The 18090-nt window shown below is 59.1% G+C and overlaps 1 protein-coding gene across 1 annotated transcript; it reads right to left on the minus strand.

The window, feature by feature from the left end:
- Positions 1 to 472: 472 nt before the first annotated feature.
- BCAM (basal cell adhesion molecule (Lutheran blood group)) lies at positions 473 to 8775 on the minus strand. The gene is made up of 15 exons (XM_040976188.1): positions 8694 to 8775; positions 7173 to 7294; positions 6468 to 6696; positions 6304 to 6374; positions 6056 to 6152; positions 5450 to 5632; positions 4949 to 5085; positions 4607 to 4763; positions 2645 to 2760; positions 2417 to 2558; positions 2169 to 2305; positions 1857 to 2001; positions 1614 to 1758; positions 1054 to 1162; positions 473 to 935 (listed from the first exon to the last, which is right to left on the minus strand). Exons 1-15 carry the CDS (start codon positions 8773 to 8775, stop codon positions 930 to 932), a joined length of 1878 nt encoding a protein of 625 aa, XP_040832122.1. The 3' UTR covers positions 473 to 929.
- Between the last annotated feature and the right edge of the window lie 9315 nt (positions 8776 to 18090).

Here is an 18090-nt window from a genome sequence, read left to right on the forward strand (position 1 = left end):
ACCCTCCTCAGCAATGTGGGCGCCAGGATTCTCGCGGCGGCTCTCACAGCAGCCCCCTAGGGGCCCCTGCGAACCCTGTCTCTATCAGATGTGAGCGCCAGGCAGGCTCAGGCTATGCTCCCATCTCGGTCCCCAGGGCCCCCACTCCATTGCAGGAACCCATCCTCCTCCCTGACCCCATGGGCTCCCAGCCTCCATTCCCTTGGGGGCGCTGGGACTTTTTCCTTAAGGGGACAGCATACCACTTCGGAGCAGGCCCTGGGGCCTCAGCGATGGATGGCATCTTGCCTCCTCCTGCCTCACTCCCCCACCCTCAGCACGCTGAGTCACTTGTGGGCACTGCCTGTCCGCTCTCTCCCCCATAACATCAGCTTCTCCCAAGGTCTCGTGAGGGGGCAGACAGGAAAGCGCCGCATGGGGGTGGGACCCCCGTGCCCCTTCCCCTCCCTGCCCACTGGACCATGTTACCGTGTCGATGTGAAACAGCATTTATTCCAGACTCCAGTGTCCATGGATGATGGGGTAGGGGCGAGGGTGGGAGCGGGGATCCAGTGTCCGACTATGCAGCAGGTGGGTGTGGGGGGGCGGCCAGCAAGAGAGGCAGGAGGTAAAAATAGTGGCGGCCAGTCGACCCTCGGTGCCTGCTCCCAGGCCGGGCCCTGGGCTGGCCTCCAGGAGCTATTCTGGGGCCTGGGAGAGTCACAGTGGCTGCAGGAAGGCTCCCTCCCAGCCACCCGGCCTCTGGCGCCTCCCCCTCCCCACCGCCCCCACCTCCGGGAGGCCCATGGCTGCGGGTCCCTGCCCGGCAGGCAGAGGAAGGAAGGGAGGGCCCAGCAGGCAGAAGGAAGGGGCAGGCGAGGCAGGCGGGCGGGCGCTGCTTCTCCAAGGCCCCTATTCTGGGCCTGGGACTGCTTCTCAGTTCCTTGAGCTCAGCACTGGGGAAAGACAGAAGATCAGACTGCCGCCGCCCCACTCACCTCCCTGCCCACCCAGGCTGTGACCCCCATGCCCAGCAGGCTGCCCCGTCCTAGAGTCAGCCAAGGCCTCCCTCACCTCATCTCCGAAGCCCCCGCTGCCACCCCTAGCTCCTGCAGAGCCGCCTCCCATGAGAAGGCCGGTCTGCTCGGGCCCTGAGCGGCTCAGCTCCGGCTCCCCAGGTGGCCTGCGGGAGGAGGCGCCACAATGACAAGGCGGTGGTGGCCGTGGGGTGGACAGGGAGTGTGAGGGCGGGCTGAGCTTCGTGGGGAAAAGACTGGGGGACAGGTGTGAGTGAGCTGGGAAGCGTCAGCACGGCCATGGCGTTGGGGTTGGAGTGACTTGGGGCATGGGTCTGATCGAGGTCGCTTTGCAGTTAGCAATTGGCGTGGCAAGGCCGGAAGTGGGGAAGTTAGGTGTGACCCTGGGGACGCGGTTAGCACTGGGAGTGGTTGTGTGCTGGGGTTGGGGAGAGGGTGACAGGGCTGGTGTGGGGAACAATGAGGGCTGGGGTGGCAGTGTGGGGCTGAGGATGGGCTTGGAAGTGGTCACTGGATTGAAGCGGGATTCAGCGAGCCGTGGGATGATTGGGGCTGAGGGCCAGGCCAGGGAGGGGCTGGGTGGCAGAGGTCACTTACGGAGCCCCCTTCTCCCCACGCCGACAGCAGCCGGGGCGCCCCTTGCGTCTCATGCAGTAGAAGGCTGCCACGACGAGCAGGAGGAGGCCCACACTGACGGCCACGGCCATGACGGCCACTCCGGCCTGAGCGGTCTGGGGGGCCACTGCGGGAACGGGAGGGAGAGGAGGGGTCAGTGGGCAGGGTCAATCCCGCAGCCACCCTCCTCACGCCTCTCCTTCCCTCGAGAGGGGCCCCACTCACCGTTGCCGAAGTGGAAGACATGCCGGGCATGCCCGAGGGGGTTGGCAGCCTCACAGAAGACGCCCTCACGGCTCAGGGTGCTGGTCACCTTCAGGGTCAGGGAGCTGCTCACCCAGCCCTGCCCGCTGAGGGCTGGCTCTGCTGACTGTGGAGGCTCGGGTCAGGCCCGGGGCCCCAAGGGGTCACAGGGGCTGGGGGCAAGGGCAGAGGTGAAGGAAGTCCAGTCCCCTGGAAGTGGGAGGGAGGGGGAGGAGCAGGAAGCTGGGTGGGCACGGGGTTGGGGTTGGGGTGGGGCAGGGGAAAGTGCCTTACGCTGCCTCCCAGCTGGCTCCAGGTCAGCTTGGGCACCGGGTGGCCGCGGGCAGAGCAGACCAGCGTGACTTCGTCCCCTTCTCTCCAGCCACTTTCTGCCTTGGGCTCAATCTCTTCTGCCCTTAACTCTGGGGTCCCTGTGGGTGAGGGGACCGCAGTACAGTAAGGTCAGAGGAAAGGAGGCAAAGATCCCAGTACAGAACCATCATGGGTTTCCTATCCCAGCCTTGCCCCCATCCAAACTGAACCTTGGACCAGCAGATGGAAGGTTCGAGTGCGGGTGAGCAGGGGCATGGTGGGCACGGAGGCCTCACACACATAGGTGCCCATGGAGTCGAAGGTGACGGAGTTGAGCGGAAGCATGGGGCCGTCCTCCAGCGGTGTTGAGTCCTGGAGAGGAGAGAGAAGAGGCCAGTCAGGGCCAGGTGAGGGGGTGGGCACAGGATGGGTAGGTGTGAGTGCCCCCCGGCTCCCACCTTGATCCAGCGCAGGGCAGGGGTGGGCAGGCCGTGGGCAGAGCAGTTCACGGTGGTGTTGCTGCCCTGTAACAGGGATAGCTCCTCAGCCGCACTCAGCTGCAGGGGGTCCAGGTCTGTAGGGGTTTGGGGGGTGCAGTCTGTCACCTCTCATTTCACCTCGCCCTTCTGGGTAGGGGTTCTTTAAGGCAGCCAGAAGCAGCTTTTCAAAGCACACACACACACACACAACAGCGTCCCCCCATGCCTCAAAACCCTGCAGAGGCTCCCCAGGCCCTCATGCACCACATCAGGTCAGGACCAGTGTGGCCCTGGCTCACCTTGGTACCATTTCACACCCGCCTCTCCTGCCCACTGCGCCCCAGTTACCCTGTTCTTTCTCTCTCTCTTTTTTTAATCTCTCTGAAAGGCAGAGTGAGATGACACACACAGAAGATCTTCCATCTCATGGTTGACTCCTAGACGTTCCCGACAGCCATGGCTGGGCTGGGAGCCCGGAGCTCCATCCCGGTCTGCCATGTAGGAGGGACCCACGCACTTGTTGCCTCTCAGGATGCAGAAAACAGGATCAAAAAGGGTGCGTCTGGGACTCCAGTCCACACTGAGACGTTGGACTAAGTCAGGTCTGGCCCCCGGGGGCCCTTGATTTGGTCAAGTTCAGCTTGGAAATGTTACTCCCCTTTTCTGATTCCATTCTTTTGGCTTCTTCCTCAAATGACCCCTTCTCACCAGGGACCTCCTGAATCCCCACCGCAGCCCTGTAGGGTTTGTGTCCCCAGCTGCTGAGGACAGCAGCTGTCAGCCCTCAGCTGTTGGCTGCTCTGGGAGCTGCCTCATCAACAGGGCAGCCTTTGCCCAAGGTCATGGCTCCTGCCCTGGGCAGCCCACATCCCCGTGACTGACTTGCATGAGGGTATAAAAGCACAGCGTACTGGCCAGACCGGGCACAGCTGCGAAGGGACTTCCCTGCGCCCACGTGCCTGTGGGGTAGCCTGTGGGGTAGCCTGGTATCTCCCTCTAACAGCTTCCCTCCTCCACTGTCCCACTCCCGGGGGGCCTCCCACAGGGATGTGGACTGCAGTCCCTATCTCAATCACCTCCATTCCTCCAGGCCTGTTTCCCTGGCTTATCAGCCGGCAATTCCTCAGCTACATGGCAGCGTTTGCCTGGGCACTTCACCCAGACCCCTGCTCCGGAGGGAGGGGACTGGCCCATTCATGCAGGGGTCACCAGGCCCCAGCATAGAGCCTTTGTCCACGGCTTTGGGTGCGAACAAATGGAAACGTGGCTGACCAGGGCTTTGGAAGCCTGGGCCCCGGGGATTGGTCATCACTGGGCAGAGAAGGGCCGGCATGGTGGTGCATGGGATAACGCCACTACCTGTGCTGCCCGCATCCCATGGGAACGCCAACCTGAATCCCAGCTGCTCCACTTCCCATCCAGCTCCCCTGCTAATATGCACCTGGGAAAGCAGCTTTTGATGGCCACAATGCTTAGGCTTCTGCCACCCTCGTGGGAGACCCAGACGCTGTTACAAACTCCTGGCTGGCCCAACCCTAGCTTTTGCAACCATTGGGGAGTGAACCAGAGGATGGAAAAGCTCTCGCTCTGGCTTGTCTGTAACTCTGCCTTTCAAATAATACTTCTTAAAAGAAAAAAGAAGCAGAGAGGGAGGGGAACCTGGGGCGGCAGGAGCAGGAGGCGGACTGGAGGGGAGGGAGGAGGGTGAGTGGAAGATAAAATTGTCCAGGGAGGCCTTGAAACCACTTTGGTGCGTTGTGATCAGGGCCTGCCTTTCTCCTGGGAGTACTAGGGAGCCACGGCGGGTTCTAGGCAGAAGATCTGGTATGTGCCTTGGGTGGGGTAGTTGGAGGGGGCAGGGGCAGAGAACCAGGGCAAACTCTGGGGATGCAAAGAAGACTGGGCAAGGGAGGGGTCGGAGGGCGGGGTCCAGGCTCTCACAGGCCACGTGCAGCTTCCCAGTCTGGGAGAGCTGGGCGTCCTCAGGGGCGTCGTAATCTTCTACTCTGCAGCCGTAGCTCCCGCTTTGGTTCCGGTGCACCCCCGTCAGGGTGAGGTTCCCCTCGAGATTCATGTTCAGCAGTTTCTCGTGCTCCCCCTGGGCGGCCCGGAAGAAGGAAGCAGGCTTAGGGCCCACCCTGGCCCGGAGTTACCAGACCAGTGTCACACCAGAGCAAGGCCTTTTCCAAATAAGGGCCAGGGGTCAGCCCAGAAGTTGGGGCAGATTAGTAAAGTTACAGGGGTCACGGGGCTGAGGACCACATGTGGGAAGCGGGGTGTCACCTGAAGGTGGAAGAATGTGTACTCCGGGCTGGGGCTGCCGTCCCCCTGGCAGAGCAACTGAATGGAGTCACCCTCGAGCACCCAGCCCTCCGCGGCAGCCGGGCTGCCCACCCCGAACTTCACCTTCTCCGTGGGATCTGAGACAAGAGCAAGGGGAATGAGAGGGGTCAAAGGGAGGGCTACCACAGGTCAAAGGTTAGAGGGTCAGGTTCACACTCATCCTGAAACCAGGCATGAGACTCAGAGCTTGCATAGGTCAGAGGTCAGTTTGGATGACAGGTCAAAGTGAGATTCAGGGGCCAGATGCCTTAGGAGGACCCCAATGTGGTGGGAGAGAGAGAGGGTGAGACACAAACCCCATGGGGCTCAGGGTGCCGAGTGAGACCAGAAGTTGGGGTGGGGTCTTATCAGAGGTTAGGGGTCAGGGGCCGGGCAGCAGACCATCCTGGGGTGGAGGTCAGGGTGGGCTGGAGCGGAGGAGACTGAGAAGTGTAGACTCACAGTGCAGAATGAGGCGGAACTCGGGGCTGTCCAGGCGGCCGTGGAGGCCGTCGGGCAGGCTGTAGTGGGCCGCACAGTGGAAGCGGGCGTCTCGGTCGGCCTTGTAGAGCCGCAGGTAGAGCGTGCTGCTCAGGGAAAAGAGGCCCGAGGCCTCCCGCACCCTGCGGGTGGTCATGTAGCCCTCTGCGAGACAGGAGGGTGATGGAACAAGCGGGCGAGCCTTCTAGACCCTCCTAGATCCTCCTAGATCCTTCCAGTCCCTTCTAGGCGCCCTACTTTGCTCCTGGACCGGCTCAGCTCTGCCCTGACTGGCCCAAACCTTCCCAAACCCCCCAACCTTCCCCAGAGCCCAGCCTTAGACTAGACCTTCCAGAGCCCACCTCAGCCCCACCCCTGCAGCGGCCTCCTGCTCAAAGACCGCAGCCTGTGAGAGAGCTGGCTCTGCCACGGTGGGCCGCGGAGAGCCCCCTCAGGTTGTTCCTGAACACATCTGCTCTGGCTCTGTGGTTTTCCATCTCTTCTTTGTCCTACTCTTCTATACCCTGACCAGAGTGGGACAGGAAGCCCTTCCCACCCACGGCTTTGCCAGCGCCCTGCACTACTCACCTGAGTTCACCTCTGTGGGCACCTCCAGGCGCTGCCCGTCCCGGTACCAGGTGATCTTAGGGACCGGGTTGCCATTCAGGCTGTTGCAGGTGGCAATCTGAGAGGGGGCGGGGCAACGGCCTGGCCTTGAGTCCAGTAGGGGGAGGGGTCAGCTCCCAACCCACAAGTTCCAGCTCACAGTCCCTCTGTCCAGGACACAGGAGTCCAGCCCCCTGCCCCTAGCAGCCCTCAGTCTGTCCCCAAGGTACCTCCTGAGCCGTCTCCTCCATCACAGACAGGGTCCCTTTGTTGGGGGAAACCTCGGTGGTCTCTGGCTTGGCTATGGAGAAAGTCAGGCCAGCGGGTCAGGAGCTCCTCCCCTGCACCCCCTCCTCCCCTCTGCTCTCTCGGGGAGTCCTCCAGCGCCACTCACCGAACACGCGGAGCCGGGCGGTGGCCTCAGCAGTGCCCGCTGCCCCTGCCTTCACCACACACACATAGTCCCGTTCGTCGCTCACCTGGGCCGTGGGCATTATCAGGCGCCCCTGGGAGTCCAGCTGGTACGGGGGGCTGCGGCCCCAGGAGTTATGCACAGTGCCCCTTAACTCCGAGCCCTGGGGCTCAGCTGAGGCCACTAGGTGCCGGTCTCCAGAGCGGTCTGTCTGTGTGGGTACAGGGTGGGGTCTCAGCTGCAGGAGCTGCACACCCTCCCTCTGTGTCCCCCGTCTTCCTGTGCCCCCTGCCCTGCCCAGTGGCCTGTTCCCTGTGTATTCTCCCCCACTCCAACTCATGCAGTTCCCATCTCTCCTGCCTAGCTGCCCCCTGCGCCCCACCTTCCCCCTGCCTGCCCCCTGTACCCCACCTCCCCCTCTGCCTGCTCCCTGCACCCCACCTTGCCCCTGCCTGTCCCCTGTACCCCACCTCCCCCTCTGCCTGCTTGCTTCTGGAGTCTCAGCCAGCCACCCTGGGGAAACCCCTTCCTCACTCTGGCCGTCCATCTCCCTGTCTGTTAAACAGAAATGCAGTCTGGCAGGTCTCCCAGGGTCCTCTTGGCTTGGAGGAGGAGAGGCCTGCTCTGGCAGGTGCACCCTGACACCCTACCCCCTTCACGCCCTCCAGCCCAGCCCAGAGCACTCACCAAGAACCACTCCAGGACATAGCGGTTCTGGGACACATGGGGCTTGCAGTCCAGGGTGACCAGGTCCCCACGCATCACCTCCACCAGGGGAGGCACCGACACTTGCATCTTGGCCTGTGCACCTGCGGGACAGCCAGTGAACTCTCTCCCAGGCCACTGACGCGGCCTCTCTCTTTCTCTCCATCTTCCATCTCTTCTTGAGCTATAGACTCCTCCTCCACCCTTTGATGGCAGCGCCCAGCCCCTGGCCTCCAGTGAGCCTTTGCAGGTGCGGCTGTCACAGCCTGGGGCTCCCTGCCTCTGCCCAGCCCCTGGGGCTTCCCTCTACTCCCTCCTGCGTGGGGGGCTGGGGTGTGGGCCTGGCAAGCACACTGAGAGCTGAGGCGGGATGGGTGTGTGGGGGCGGCGAGGGGGGACAGGGCTGGGCAGGTTTCAGGAATGTGGGAGGGACAGACTGGCTGAGACCTGCCCGGCTTGGCGCCAGAGCCCCCCTAGAGCCGCCCCTCAGCCTCCTTTCTCTCCTGGATAGAGAAGTGGGTAGGGGAATCACTGCAGGACAGGACAGGGCTGAGGCTGTGGGTACAGGGTCCTGGGGGAGGAGGGGCCTCTGGCAGGAGAAAAAGAGCCGTTCTTACGAAGCCACCCTACCCTCTCACCCTCTGGGCTGGCAACTTGGCACAGGCTCTCAGCTCTTAGAACCTTGCTTCCCTTCCCCGCCCAGCCGGGCCGGGCCCAGCCCTGCCCCTGGGGACCCACTATTTGCCAGCCTTATGCCAGGGGCCCCGACTCCCAGGAGCCTACTTCTGGCCCCAGCCTGCGCCTGGGAAGGAGACATGGGGCCATGCTGGTGGGTGCCCTGGGCTGGATCCAAGCTGCTGACGACCAGGGCGGGCAATGAGATCGCTTCTTCTCTTCCCTCATCTCTCAGGCCTGCCCCCAGGACCCCCAGCCCCGCAGCACGCACAGGTGTATGGCCTGGTGTGGGGCCCCAAGAAGGCACAGCACTCGGAAACACTTAGTCCCACTGGCGTTGCCCTCCCCCTGGGTCAGGTGGATTCTTTCCAGTTTGGGAAAACTAAATTGTTCCTAATCCTGCTGCAGGGTGCCTGGCTTCTCTGGGGAGGGAGGTTTGGGGGGGAGAATGTTCCTGCTCTCCTCGAAATAAGACTATTGGGGGACAGGCCTGGGGCTTTAGTTCAGTGTGTCTTGGAGGAAGGAGTTCTAGCCACTGGGGGGCCTGAAGCCCTGGTCTGAGGGGTCTCCAGACTGGGGCTCTGACTTGGGGTGACTCCACAGGCTGCCTCCGATCGATGCTGTGATGTCCCCAGCTCTCCTGCCTGGTTATGCACACGCCTCTCCTAAGGAGGAGCAGCTCCCCACGCCTCCCATACACCTCTTGCCTGGGGCCACACCTTTTGCTTCTTGGGACGCACGCATGAAAGCCACCTTGCGTTTGGTTTCCCGGAGACCTCAGGGGCCCGCACCCCTCCCTGCTCGCCTTGCTCTCAGCCCGAGCCCTACCTGGGGGCGCCGCCAACAGCAGTGCGAGCAACAGCAGCCGCGGGGCCCTGCGCGCCCGGGTCCGGGAGTCCGGGGGCTCCATGTCCACGGCGGCGGCGGCGACGACTGAGCCCGGGGCTGCAGCTCGGCCGCGGCGGGGCCGGGAGCACAAGGCCCCGCCTCCGGAGGCCCCGCCTCGGCCCGCCCTCCGGACCCAGGCCCGGGCGCCGGGCCAGGACCTCCCACTGCCCAGAGCGAACCTGCCCGCGCCGCGCCCGGCGCGCTGCTCCCGCCGCCCCCAGGCTCCCGGGGCTGTCCCGGCCTGGGCTGACCAGCGCCCGCGGCGGTGGAGACCCTGAGCTAGCGCTCAATCCCACCAGTGCCCCTCATTCCGGCCTGGGGAGCCTGAGGCCTCGTCCCCACCATGCTTGGCCCAGGTGCCACCAGTTGTGGCCGGCACCCAGCCTCTGCCCGGGTAACTGGGAGACCCCAGCCTCTCCCGCGGCCTGCGCTGGCTGCTCCCCAGGCGGGGATCGGCTGCGGCACCAAGGGCTAGAAGCCGCCGCGCCTCCGGCTCTTGCCCTGTGCTGCCCTCCCCCGCGGCCAGGACGCTGGGCGCTGCCCTTCTCCTGAGATCAGTGGCAAGGAACCACTGTTCCGCCGCTAATCTTTCAAGTCTTCATTCCCATTTCCGCCTCGGCCTCCTTCATCACCTCAGGGTTGGAGGGGGTGCTCCGGCCAGCCCGCGCGCACACACACCCCCCTCCATCCGGGGAATCCCAGGAATGCCACCCTCCTTCCTCCAGCTCTCCCCTTCTTTCCCTCCCATCCTTAGTGGGGAGGGGAAGAGAGCGGCTGGCAGGAGCAGGTGGGTGGGGGAGGGGAGCAAGCCAGGGCACTGGCCAGTCCTGTCAGGGAAGGTCACAGGTCACACCGAGGAAGTGTGTAGGGAGGGTGAGGCGGTCATAGGTGAGAATGCTCAAGGCTTCTCACAGGCCAGGTCCATTTGGGACAACTGGCCCAGAGGGGGCTGGAGGTGGGGGAGGTCAAGGAGGGAAGTTGAGGTATCCATCACTTGGGACAAGTTAGCTGCCCTGGGGCCTTGGTCAGCATGGGGGTAGGGAGGGCTGGTCCTGTTGGGAGAAGTTCCTCAGGCCTCTCATGGGCCTAGAGTTGGTGGGTGGATGTACCCTCCCTACAGCCTGGGCTGTAGCGTGGGTGAGCAGGCATGTCCCCCTGCACCCTGGGCTGTAGCGTGGATGGGTGGGCTTCCCCCCTGCAGCCTGGGCTCTAGCGTGGGTGGGGTGGGGGTCCCCGTACTCTGGGCTTTACTCGATGAATCAAAGCCACATTGTCCACTAGGTCGCGCAGGAGGGCAGCCATCCCTCTGGGAAAGGTGCTCTGCAGTGCTTGCCACACCACCCCTGTCTCAAGAAAACCCCCTCTGCCTCCGTGGGCTGGGTCAGGATTCCCCCTGCCACTTCCCTACCTCAGCCCTGCTCACTCTGGGTGGCCCCCACCACTGGAGTCCTTGGGGGCTGGGTCAGGGTTGCCATAGTCACTGCTGACCCCTCTTGCCCTACCTGCACAAGAGCATACACAGAGCAGGTTTGTAGGCTGGCCCCACAATGCTCATATACCTGTAGACAGGTTCAATCTCCCTGCAGGGCAGCCCTGGGAGCCCCCTGGGACAAGCCAGCCCTGGGAGCCCCCAGGACAAGCCAGCCCTGTGACCCCCAATCCTTTCCTTGTGAGGCATGTGCACCTGCTCAGTGAGCTGGACCTGCGTGGTTCTCTGTTTGGCAGGCCACTCCTCTTTCCCGCTTGCTGTCTTCTGTCCCTGGGGGGCAGGGGACATGAGGAACTTGTGCAAGGGAGGACGGTCAGGCATGTCATGTCAGTCTGGCTTCCTGCAGACCTGCACCGACAGGAATCCTCACGTCACCTGCCTCTGTCCCCTGCAATTGAGTTCAACAAAACAGCCAGAGGAATCCTGTTAAAATGTGAGTCAGGGGTCGGGCATTTGAAGGTGTGTGCGGGCGCGCGTGTGTGTGTGTGTGTGTGTGGTGCACACCTCTCTGCATTTCGGACCATGAACATGAAGTTCTGTTCCAGAGGACAGCAGTGGGATGCAGTGAATTAAGCCACGGTGTAATGATGCTGGCATCCTGCATTGGCGTGCGCCTTCAAGTCCCGGCTGCTCCATTTCTCCTCCAGCTCCCTGCTCACCTGGGAAGGCGGTGGACGACCCCGAGCCCCTGCCGCTTGTGTGTGGAAAGCCAGGAATGGAGTTCCTGGATCCTGATCTCCACTTGGCCTAGTCCTGGCAGATACAGCCATGGCAGATGGAAGATCTCTCTCTCTCTCTTTCTCTTTTTGTCCCTCTGTTACTTTGCCTTTCAAATAAATATGTAGATCTTTTTAAAGGTTGGTTTACTTGAAAGTCAAAGTGACATGAGGCAAGAGACAAACATGGATCCTCTACCTGCTGGTTTAGTCCCCAGCTGGTCACAGTGGTCAGGGCTGAGCCAGGCTGAGGCCAGGGGCCAGTTGCTTCTTTACAGGTCTCCATGTAAGTGCAGGGACCCCAACACTTGAGTCATCCTTTGCTGCTTTCCCAGGCCATTGCCAGGGAATCTGAAGTGCAGCAATTAGGTTTCGAACTGGTGCCTATATGAGATGCTAGCACCACGGGCAGAGGTTTAATGTACAAGGCCACATGCCATAAAGCCGGCCCCTTTCTTGCTCTCTTTGTCTCTCAAGACTTTCCATTTATTTAAAAAACAGAGGCGAAGAAAAGAATGTCACAGAGACATCAGATATCCAGTGATTCACTCCCAAAATTCTTGCGACAACCAGGGCTAGGCCATGCTGACGTCAGGAGCCAGGAACTCTAGCCAGGTCTCCTGGTTAGCCTTGTTACAGGTTCTTTCTTCTACGTGTGAAACAAGTCAGAGCTGGAGGCGTAGAGACGCAGACACAGACAGGTGTCCTCACGATGGAATGAAAGGGCAATCTCAGAAACCCAGGGTCGCACGGAGAAAGAGCCAGAAACGCATAAAGGCCAGAAGAAAAACCCTCAGCAAAGAGAAAGCCCCCAGCCAAGAAAAAGCCACCTCCGTGAGGTCATCACTTCTCCCAAGAGACTTTTATGTATTTGATAAAACAACTGAATGATTGATATTCTGGAACACTAAATAATCCATGGGAAGGTTATGCTCTTGCCCCTAGAATTTCCTGATGGATCCTCAAAACTGTGGGTTTCCCTATGGCTCATCTGACCTTGGAAGTGCAGCAACTTGAATACAACGCTACCCTGGAGAGGATGGAACCCCAGTGGAACTGCCTCTAAGAACTGGAAAACTAAATTTGTTTAATATTCCTGTTGTTTTACTACAGGTCAGGAGTGCAGAGAAATTCTCCACCTTCTTAGAATGTTTGAGGAAGACTTTAAGTGTAACTTATTATTTATAAATAACAAATTCGTAACGGCCTCAGTCATTAGAAAAGCCATGGAAATGTGTGGTGGGATCCAAGAACAACCCTGACACCCTCTTAAAGGAGGCTGTGTGTACAGAGCAGGAGGGGATCGCAGGGTGGAACAGGAGGGCTGCAACAGCTGGAGCTGAACTGATCTAAGGTCAGGAGCTAGGAGATTCTTCTGGGTCTCCCTTCAGAGTGCAGGGTTCCAAGGCTTTGGGCCGTCCTCTGCTGCTTTCCCAGGCCACAAATAGGGAGCTGGATGGGAAGTGGAGCAGCTGAGACTCAAAGTGATGCACATATGGGATGCAGGCAGCAGTTTAACCTGTTGAGCCACCACATGGGAGTGTGACGGGAGTGGGTGTGCCTCCCACCCACATCCCCCCAAGGTGACAATATAACGAACAGAAGGGCCACTGGGGAGACACACCCTGCTGCCATGCTGGGTGTTTCCAGATCCATTGGTGCCAAGTTTACAACATAGCAAGACAGAGTTTTCGTTCCTGGGAAAGGGATGCGGCTGGCAGGTGCAGGGGGTGGGCCTGGGTTGTGCACAGAAAGGGAAGGGAGTGTGAGTGATGCACAGAAGGGGACTTGTCATGCCAGCTGGGTCGCGCTGTTCTCTGGCCAGCCACAGCTGTTCTGTGGCAGGTCAGCTGTGGTCGTGAAATCGCCGATAGCCTGGCGCAGTCTCCAGCTGTCACACAGCATGGCAGAGGACTGCCAGCTCTTAGCTCCTCCGCTTGCTGCTGACAGTCCCACCCCGGGCAGCAGGGACCGGAGTACTTGGTGCATCACGCGCTGCCTCCCAGGGTGCACACAGGCAGCTGCGATGGGAGGCAGAGCTGGGCCTTGAACCAGGAGCTCTGATATGGGATGTGCATATCCCCGGCTGCACCTTAGCTGCTGTACCAGGAAACTTAATCAGGAGCGGTGCCTAGGGCAGCATCTGGGGGGAACCGAGGACACACGAACACTGTAAAGGGGTGGACAGCAATGATGCTTGGCTAGGACAGGACACAGCGTCTGCACCTGCCACACACGTTGAGAGAAAACCTTAAGATCTGAGAGCCTCGTGCTCCCTGTGGGAGTCAACAGGGATCAGTGTTTACCTTCCTGCTCTCTTGGAGCTGCAAGGCTGGAGCTACTATTGCAAAAGCAGCAGGAGTTGGCTCGTTTCTCCCAGCCAGGGCAGCCAGGGCAGCCAGGGCAGCCAGGCCAGCGTCTGTTTTTCAAAAACAGGACCAGGGTCGGTGCTGCGGCTCAACAGGCTACCTCTCTAACTTCAAGCATCAGCATCCCCCATATGGGCACCAGTTCTAATCCCAGCTGCTCCACTTCGCATCCAGCTCCCTGCCTGTGGCCTGGGAAAGCAGTCGAGGACAGCCCAAAGCCTGGGGACCCTGCATCCGTGTGGGAGACCTAGAAGAAGCTCTTGGCTCCCGGCTTCAGATTGGCTCAGCTCCAGCTCGAAGAGGGAATGAGTGGACAGAAGATCTTTCTCCTGTCTCTCCTTCTCTCTGTAAATCAGTCTTCCCAATAAAAACAAATAAATCTTAAAAAGAAAGAAAAAACAAACCACAGGGCCAGCAAGCTTTTATCCGACATGCTCGTCTGTGAGCAGCATACGACACTGCTCAGTTTCCATCACAAGGTGAAGTCTTTTTTGTGATTTTCTCATAGAATGTAGAAAGATGTAGTGAAGTTAGGCAGTGAAGTGATGCCGTGTGGCCCTGCCAGATACAGAGCAGGTCCCATGGTTTCTGCCTGGGTCACACTGACTCTGGAAGGACATGCAGAGCCCCATGGATACCCAAGTCCTTGGGTGCTCGGGGCTTTTCTATAAAACACATGGTACTTGGATATAACTTAGGCAATCCTTCCATATGTTTAAACTTTCTTTTGTACACTTTATGGACTTTCTGAGAAGCAGAGAGATCTTCCCAACTTAAAATCTGCATCTCCAAGGAGGTGGTAGTGGTGGTGGGAGCCTGGTTAGGGGGACCACAAGGGTTTCCCTTGCTGAGCCACTGCTCCCACTGGCAAGTGTAAGAACAGGGATCAGGGCAGAGCAGGCTGGGCTGGGCTACAATACTTGTTGGCTTGCATGTTATGGGGAGAACCAGGCTGTGCTGATCGACTGTACCTACTATTGCATGCAACAGTAGGAGTTGTCTGGTTGGGCTTTGCTGCAGCTTCAGCTGGCAAGTTCTGGGACTAGGGGCAGATCCTGTCAAGCTAGACTGCAGAACCACCTGGAGAATGCAAGATCTGGGATTGGGAGTGGGCCCAGTAGGGAAATTGTGAGCGTCTCTCATGGGTTGCAACTCCCACTGGTGAGCATGAGAACCAGGGCTTGGGGCAGGCCTAGGTGGACAGGCAGTGGTACCCACTGGCATGAGTGTGGGCTGGAGAGTGGGAATGGTTGAGTTGAGCTAAGCTTCAAAACCCATTGACATGTGTGAGAGCTGAATGGGATGTGGGCCAGATGGGAGCTGTCTCCTGCACATACTGGCAAGCATAGGAACTAGGGCCGGGTAGGGGAAGGCCTGGTGGAGGTTATTGGGTGTTACCCTAACTAGGTTGCAGTTCCCACTGGTATGCATTAGAGCTGAGTGTGTGGTGGGCAGGGTTGGGCTGGGCTGTAATACCCATTGGTTTGCGCAAGAGATGGGGCTGGAGACAGACTTGATCCAGCAGTTGCAACTATCAATGTGTGTATAGGCTGATGTGGGTGACAGACAGAGCTGGACCCTGTATTAGCAAGCACACACAAGAGCCAGGTCTGGGGTCACCGCAGATGAAGTTTCTTCAGGGATTCCCCCAATTGAACCGCTGGACTCAGAGCTCCAACCATGGGGAGAATCACAGGATCTGAGGTCTGACTGTGGAGTGCAGGTGTCAGAACTGGGTCTCTACAGTGGCTTAGACAAAGCAGTGAACAGCATGCCCAGATGCACACGGAGGATATGGCAGTCCACTGGAGCCTGCAGAGCACATCTGGTACCACAGCAGAGAAAGGAGGGCAGAATGGATTGACCAACTACCCCAGCCAAGTGTTGATAGCAAATATCTGGGTGAATGAAGACTCTAAGGTGGACTGTGTCAGCCAATGGACCTTGGGAGGGTTTCCTCATCCTTGGAGTGGCGAGATTGACAGCACTTCAGAACTACTGAAACCACTTGAACAGAACACTCAAACCATACTCCCCACTGGGGACGCTGAAATGACATCGGGTGGCTGTTCCCCATGCTCGAGCCCTGAGGTGATTGGGAGGCTGGGTGCGGCTTCTCCCCTTCCCCCAAATAAAGGAAGAAGAAAAAGAAACCTTAACCCTCCCACCCTAACCAACTATGAAACATCGTCAAAAAAAAAAAAAATCTGTGGCTCCTTCTGGGCGTCAGGGATGCAGGTGCTTAAGCCGTCGCGTGCAGCCTCTCAGCGTGTGTATCAACAGGAAGCTGCAATCAGAAGCAAAGGCAGAGCCGACGTGGTGGCGGAGCAGAGAAAGCAAAGCTGCCATTCCACACGGGAACGGGTTCACGTCCCATCCAGCTCCCCGCTTCACTCCCCGCACCTGCATGGGAGAGCTGGAAGAAGCGTCTGGTTTGTAGCTGAGGTCAGGCCTTTGTGATCACCTGGTGGGGCAAAGCAACAGATGACCAGATGGATAGAAGATCCCTTTCTCTCTCTTTCCTCATAACTGTTTTTCAACTGAATAAATAAACCTTTAAGGGGGAAAAAAAGTGAAGCCATTGAACTCAGACACTGTGATGCAGGATGGGTAGGTCTCCCAAGCGCTCAACAGCTGCCTCATCTCCTGAATATTATTTATGTGAAAATTTTAACTTATTTATTGTGAAAGATTCATTTATTCGTTTGAAAGGCAGAGTTGCAGAGAGGGAGAGAGAGAGACCTTTCATCCACTGATTCAAGCCCCAAATGCCTGCACTGGTTGGGGCTGGGCCAAGCTGAGGTCAGGAGCCAGGCACTCCGTCCGGCCGGACAGCCGAGGGCGCACGGTAGCAGGGAGCCGGCCAGAAGTGGAGCAGCCTTCAGCGTGCAGGGCGGGCCACGGCGCTGGCGTACTCCCAGCTGCGTAAATCACCTCTAGATTAGATTACAACAGCAGCACAATGTCAGTGCTAAAGTAAATGACAGATTGTTTACTGAATAATGACCCCCCCAAAAAAGAGTAGTACATGTTCAGATGTAATTATTATTTTTTTATATTTATTTTTATTGCAAAGTCAGATATATACATAGAGGAGGAGAAAAAGAAAAAAAAAAATCTTCTGTCCGATGATTCACTGCCCAAGTGACTGCAACGGCCGATGCTGCACCAATCCAAAGCCAGGAGCCAGGAGCTTTTCCCAGGTCTCCCACATGGGCGCAGGGTCCCAAGGCTTTGGGCCGTCCTTGACTGCTTTCCCAGGCCACAAGCAGGGAGCTGGATGCGAAGTGGAGCAGCCGGGATTAGAACTGGCTCCCACATAGGATCCCGGCATGCTCAAGGTGAGGACTTTAGACGCTAGGCCAAAGCACCAGGCCCCAGATGTAATTTTTAAAAAATATTTATTTATTTTTTTTATTAGAAAGGTAGATTTTTACAGACACAGAACGAGATGGAGAAAGAGGGTCTTCCATTTGCTAGTTAACTCTCCCAGTGGATGCACTAGGCAAAGCTAGGATGGCCCTAAGCTGGGAGCCAGAAGTCTCCTCTGGGTCTCCCATGTGGCTGCATGGGCCCAAGGCTTTGGGCCATCCTCTGCTGCTTTTCTAGGTCACAAGCAGGGAGCACCACTAAGTGGAGTAGCTGGGACATGAACCGGTGCACATATGGGACGCTGACGCTTGCGGGTGGGGTTACGTTGTTGTGTCACAGCACCAGCCCCTGGAAAAGACTTAGTAAGTTTGAGGTCAGCTGCACCTGGCTGCGGGCTGGGAGCCTGCTAATGGGAGGGGCTGCTGCTCTCACCACAAAGCCGTCAGCCACCCCTACATGCCTTCCCTCAGACCACCTTCGGGCCAAGCTGGTGGGCGGCGTGGAGGCCACACTGCAGGGAGGCTGGTCGGACCCCAGCTGCCTTACTTCAGGTGCCCCGTGGTGGCGTCCCTAGACGCCCCCTGCTCCTAGCCAAGCCTCTCCCCACCCCCGCCTCCACCGTGCTGGAGCGACTGTACTGTTTGCACAGATGTGCGGAATGGTGCCAGGAGCAGCTGCTCAGATGCGGGGCGACTCCAGGTTGCTTCTGGGGCAGCGGGATGACTGCAGTGTCCACTGGTCACGGGGTGCGTGTGTCCTCATCAGACCGGTTTTGTGGCCTGGCCGGGGCTGGGTGACGGCGACTGGCTGGCTGCCCGTGTCCTCGCTCCCCCTCCAGTCCTTGTTCTCCCAACCACTCCTGGGATTGCTGGCCTGACCCAGAAGCCTCTCAAGAAATGCCCTTTTTGCCCCAAGCTTTCAGGCTCTGCCCACTCTGTACTTTATTCTGCAGCTTTCACCTCTCAGCTCAGCCACCCCCTCCTCCTGGAAGTCCTCCCTGACTTCTCAGAAAGGTCAGGTGGCAGGAAGCTTCAGGGCCTGGTACAGAAAGGGCTGGAGACTTGGGGCCCCCTCAAGATGGTTGATGGTGGGCGGGGGGTGGCCTTAGCTGGACTGAGACTGGAGATGACCGTTGCTGTGAGAGGACCACAGAGACGGGGCAGAGGGGAGAGGCGGGAGAAGCACAGGTCCTGGGTCCCTGGCAAGGGAAGGGGTGGGGGGGCTGTCTTTCTGATCCAGGGGTACCTGGGTCTGGGATCTTTTTCACCATGAAGGGGGAGGAGGATGCCTGCCTGATCGTTTGAGAACTTGGGACTCTGGACACTGAAATTCTGACAGAAGGACTATTGAGACTGAAGGAGGCAGCTGGTGGGGGGTCCAAGTGCAGGTCT

Source organism: Ochotona curzoniae, unplaced genomic scaffold (assembly GCF_017591425.1).
Source record: "Ochotona curzoniae isolate NIBS_2020 unplaced genomic scaffold, NIBS_Ocur_1.0 contig_2699, whole genome shotgun sequence".
Taxonomy (NCBI): Eukaryota; Metazoa; Chordata; class Mammalia; order Lagomorpha; family Ochotonidae; genus Ochotona; species Ochotona curzoniae.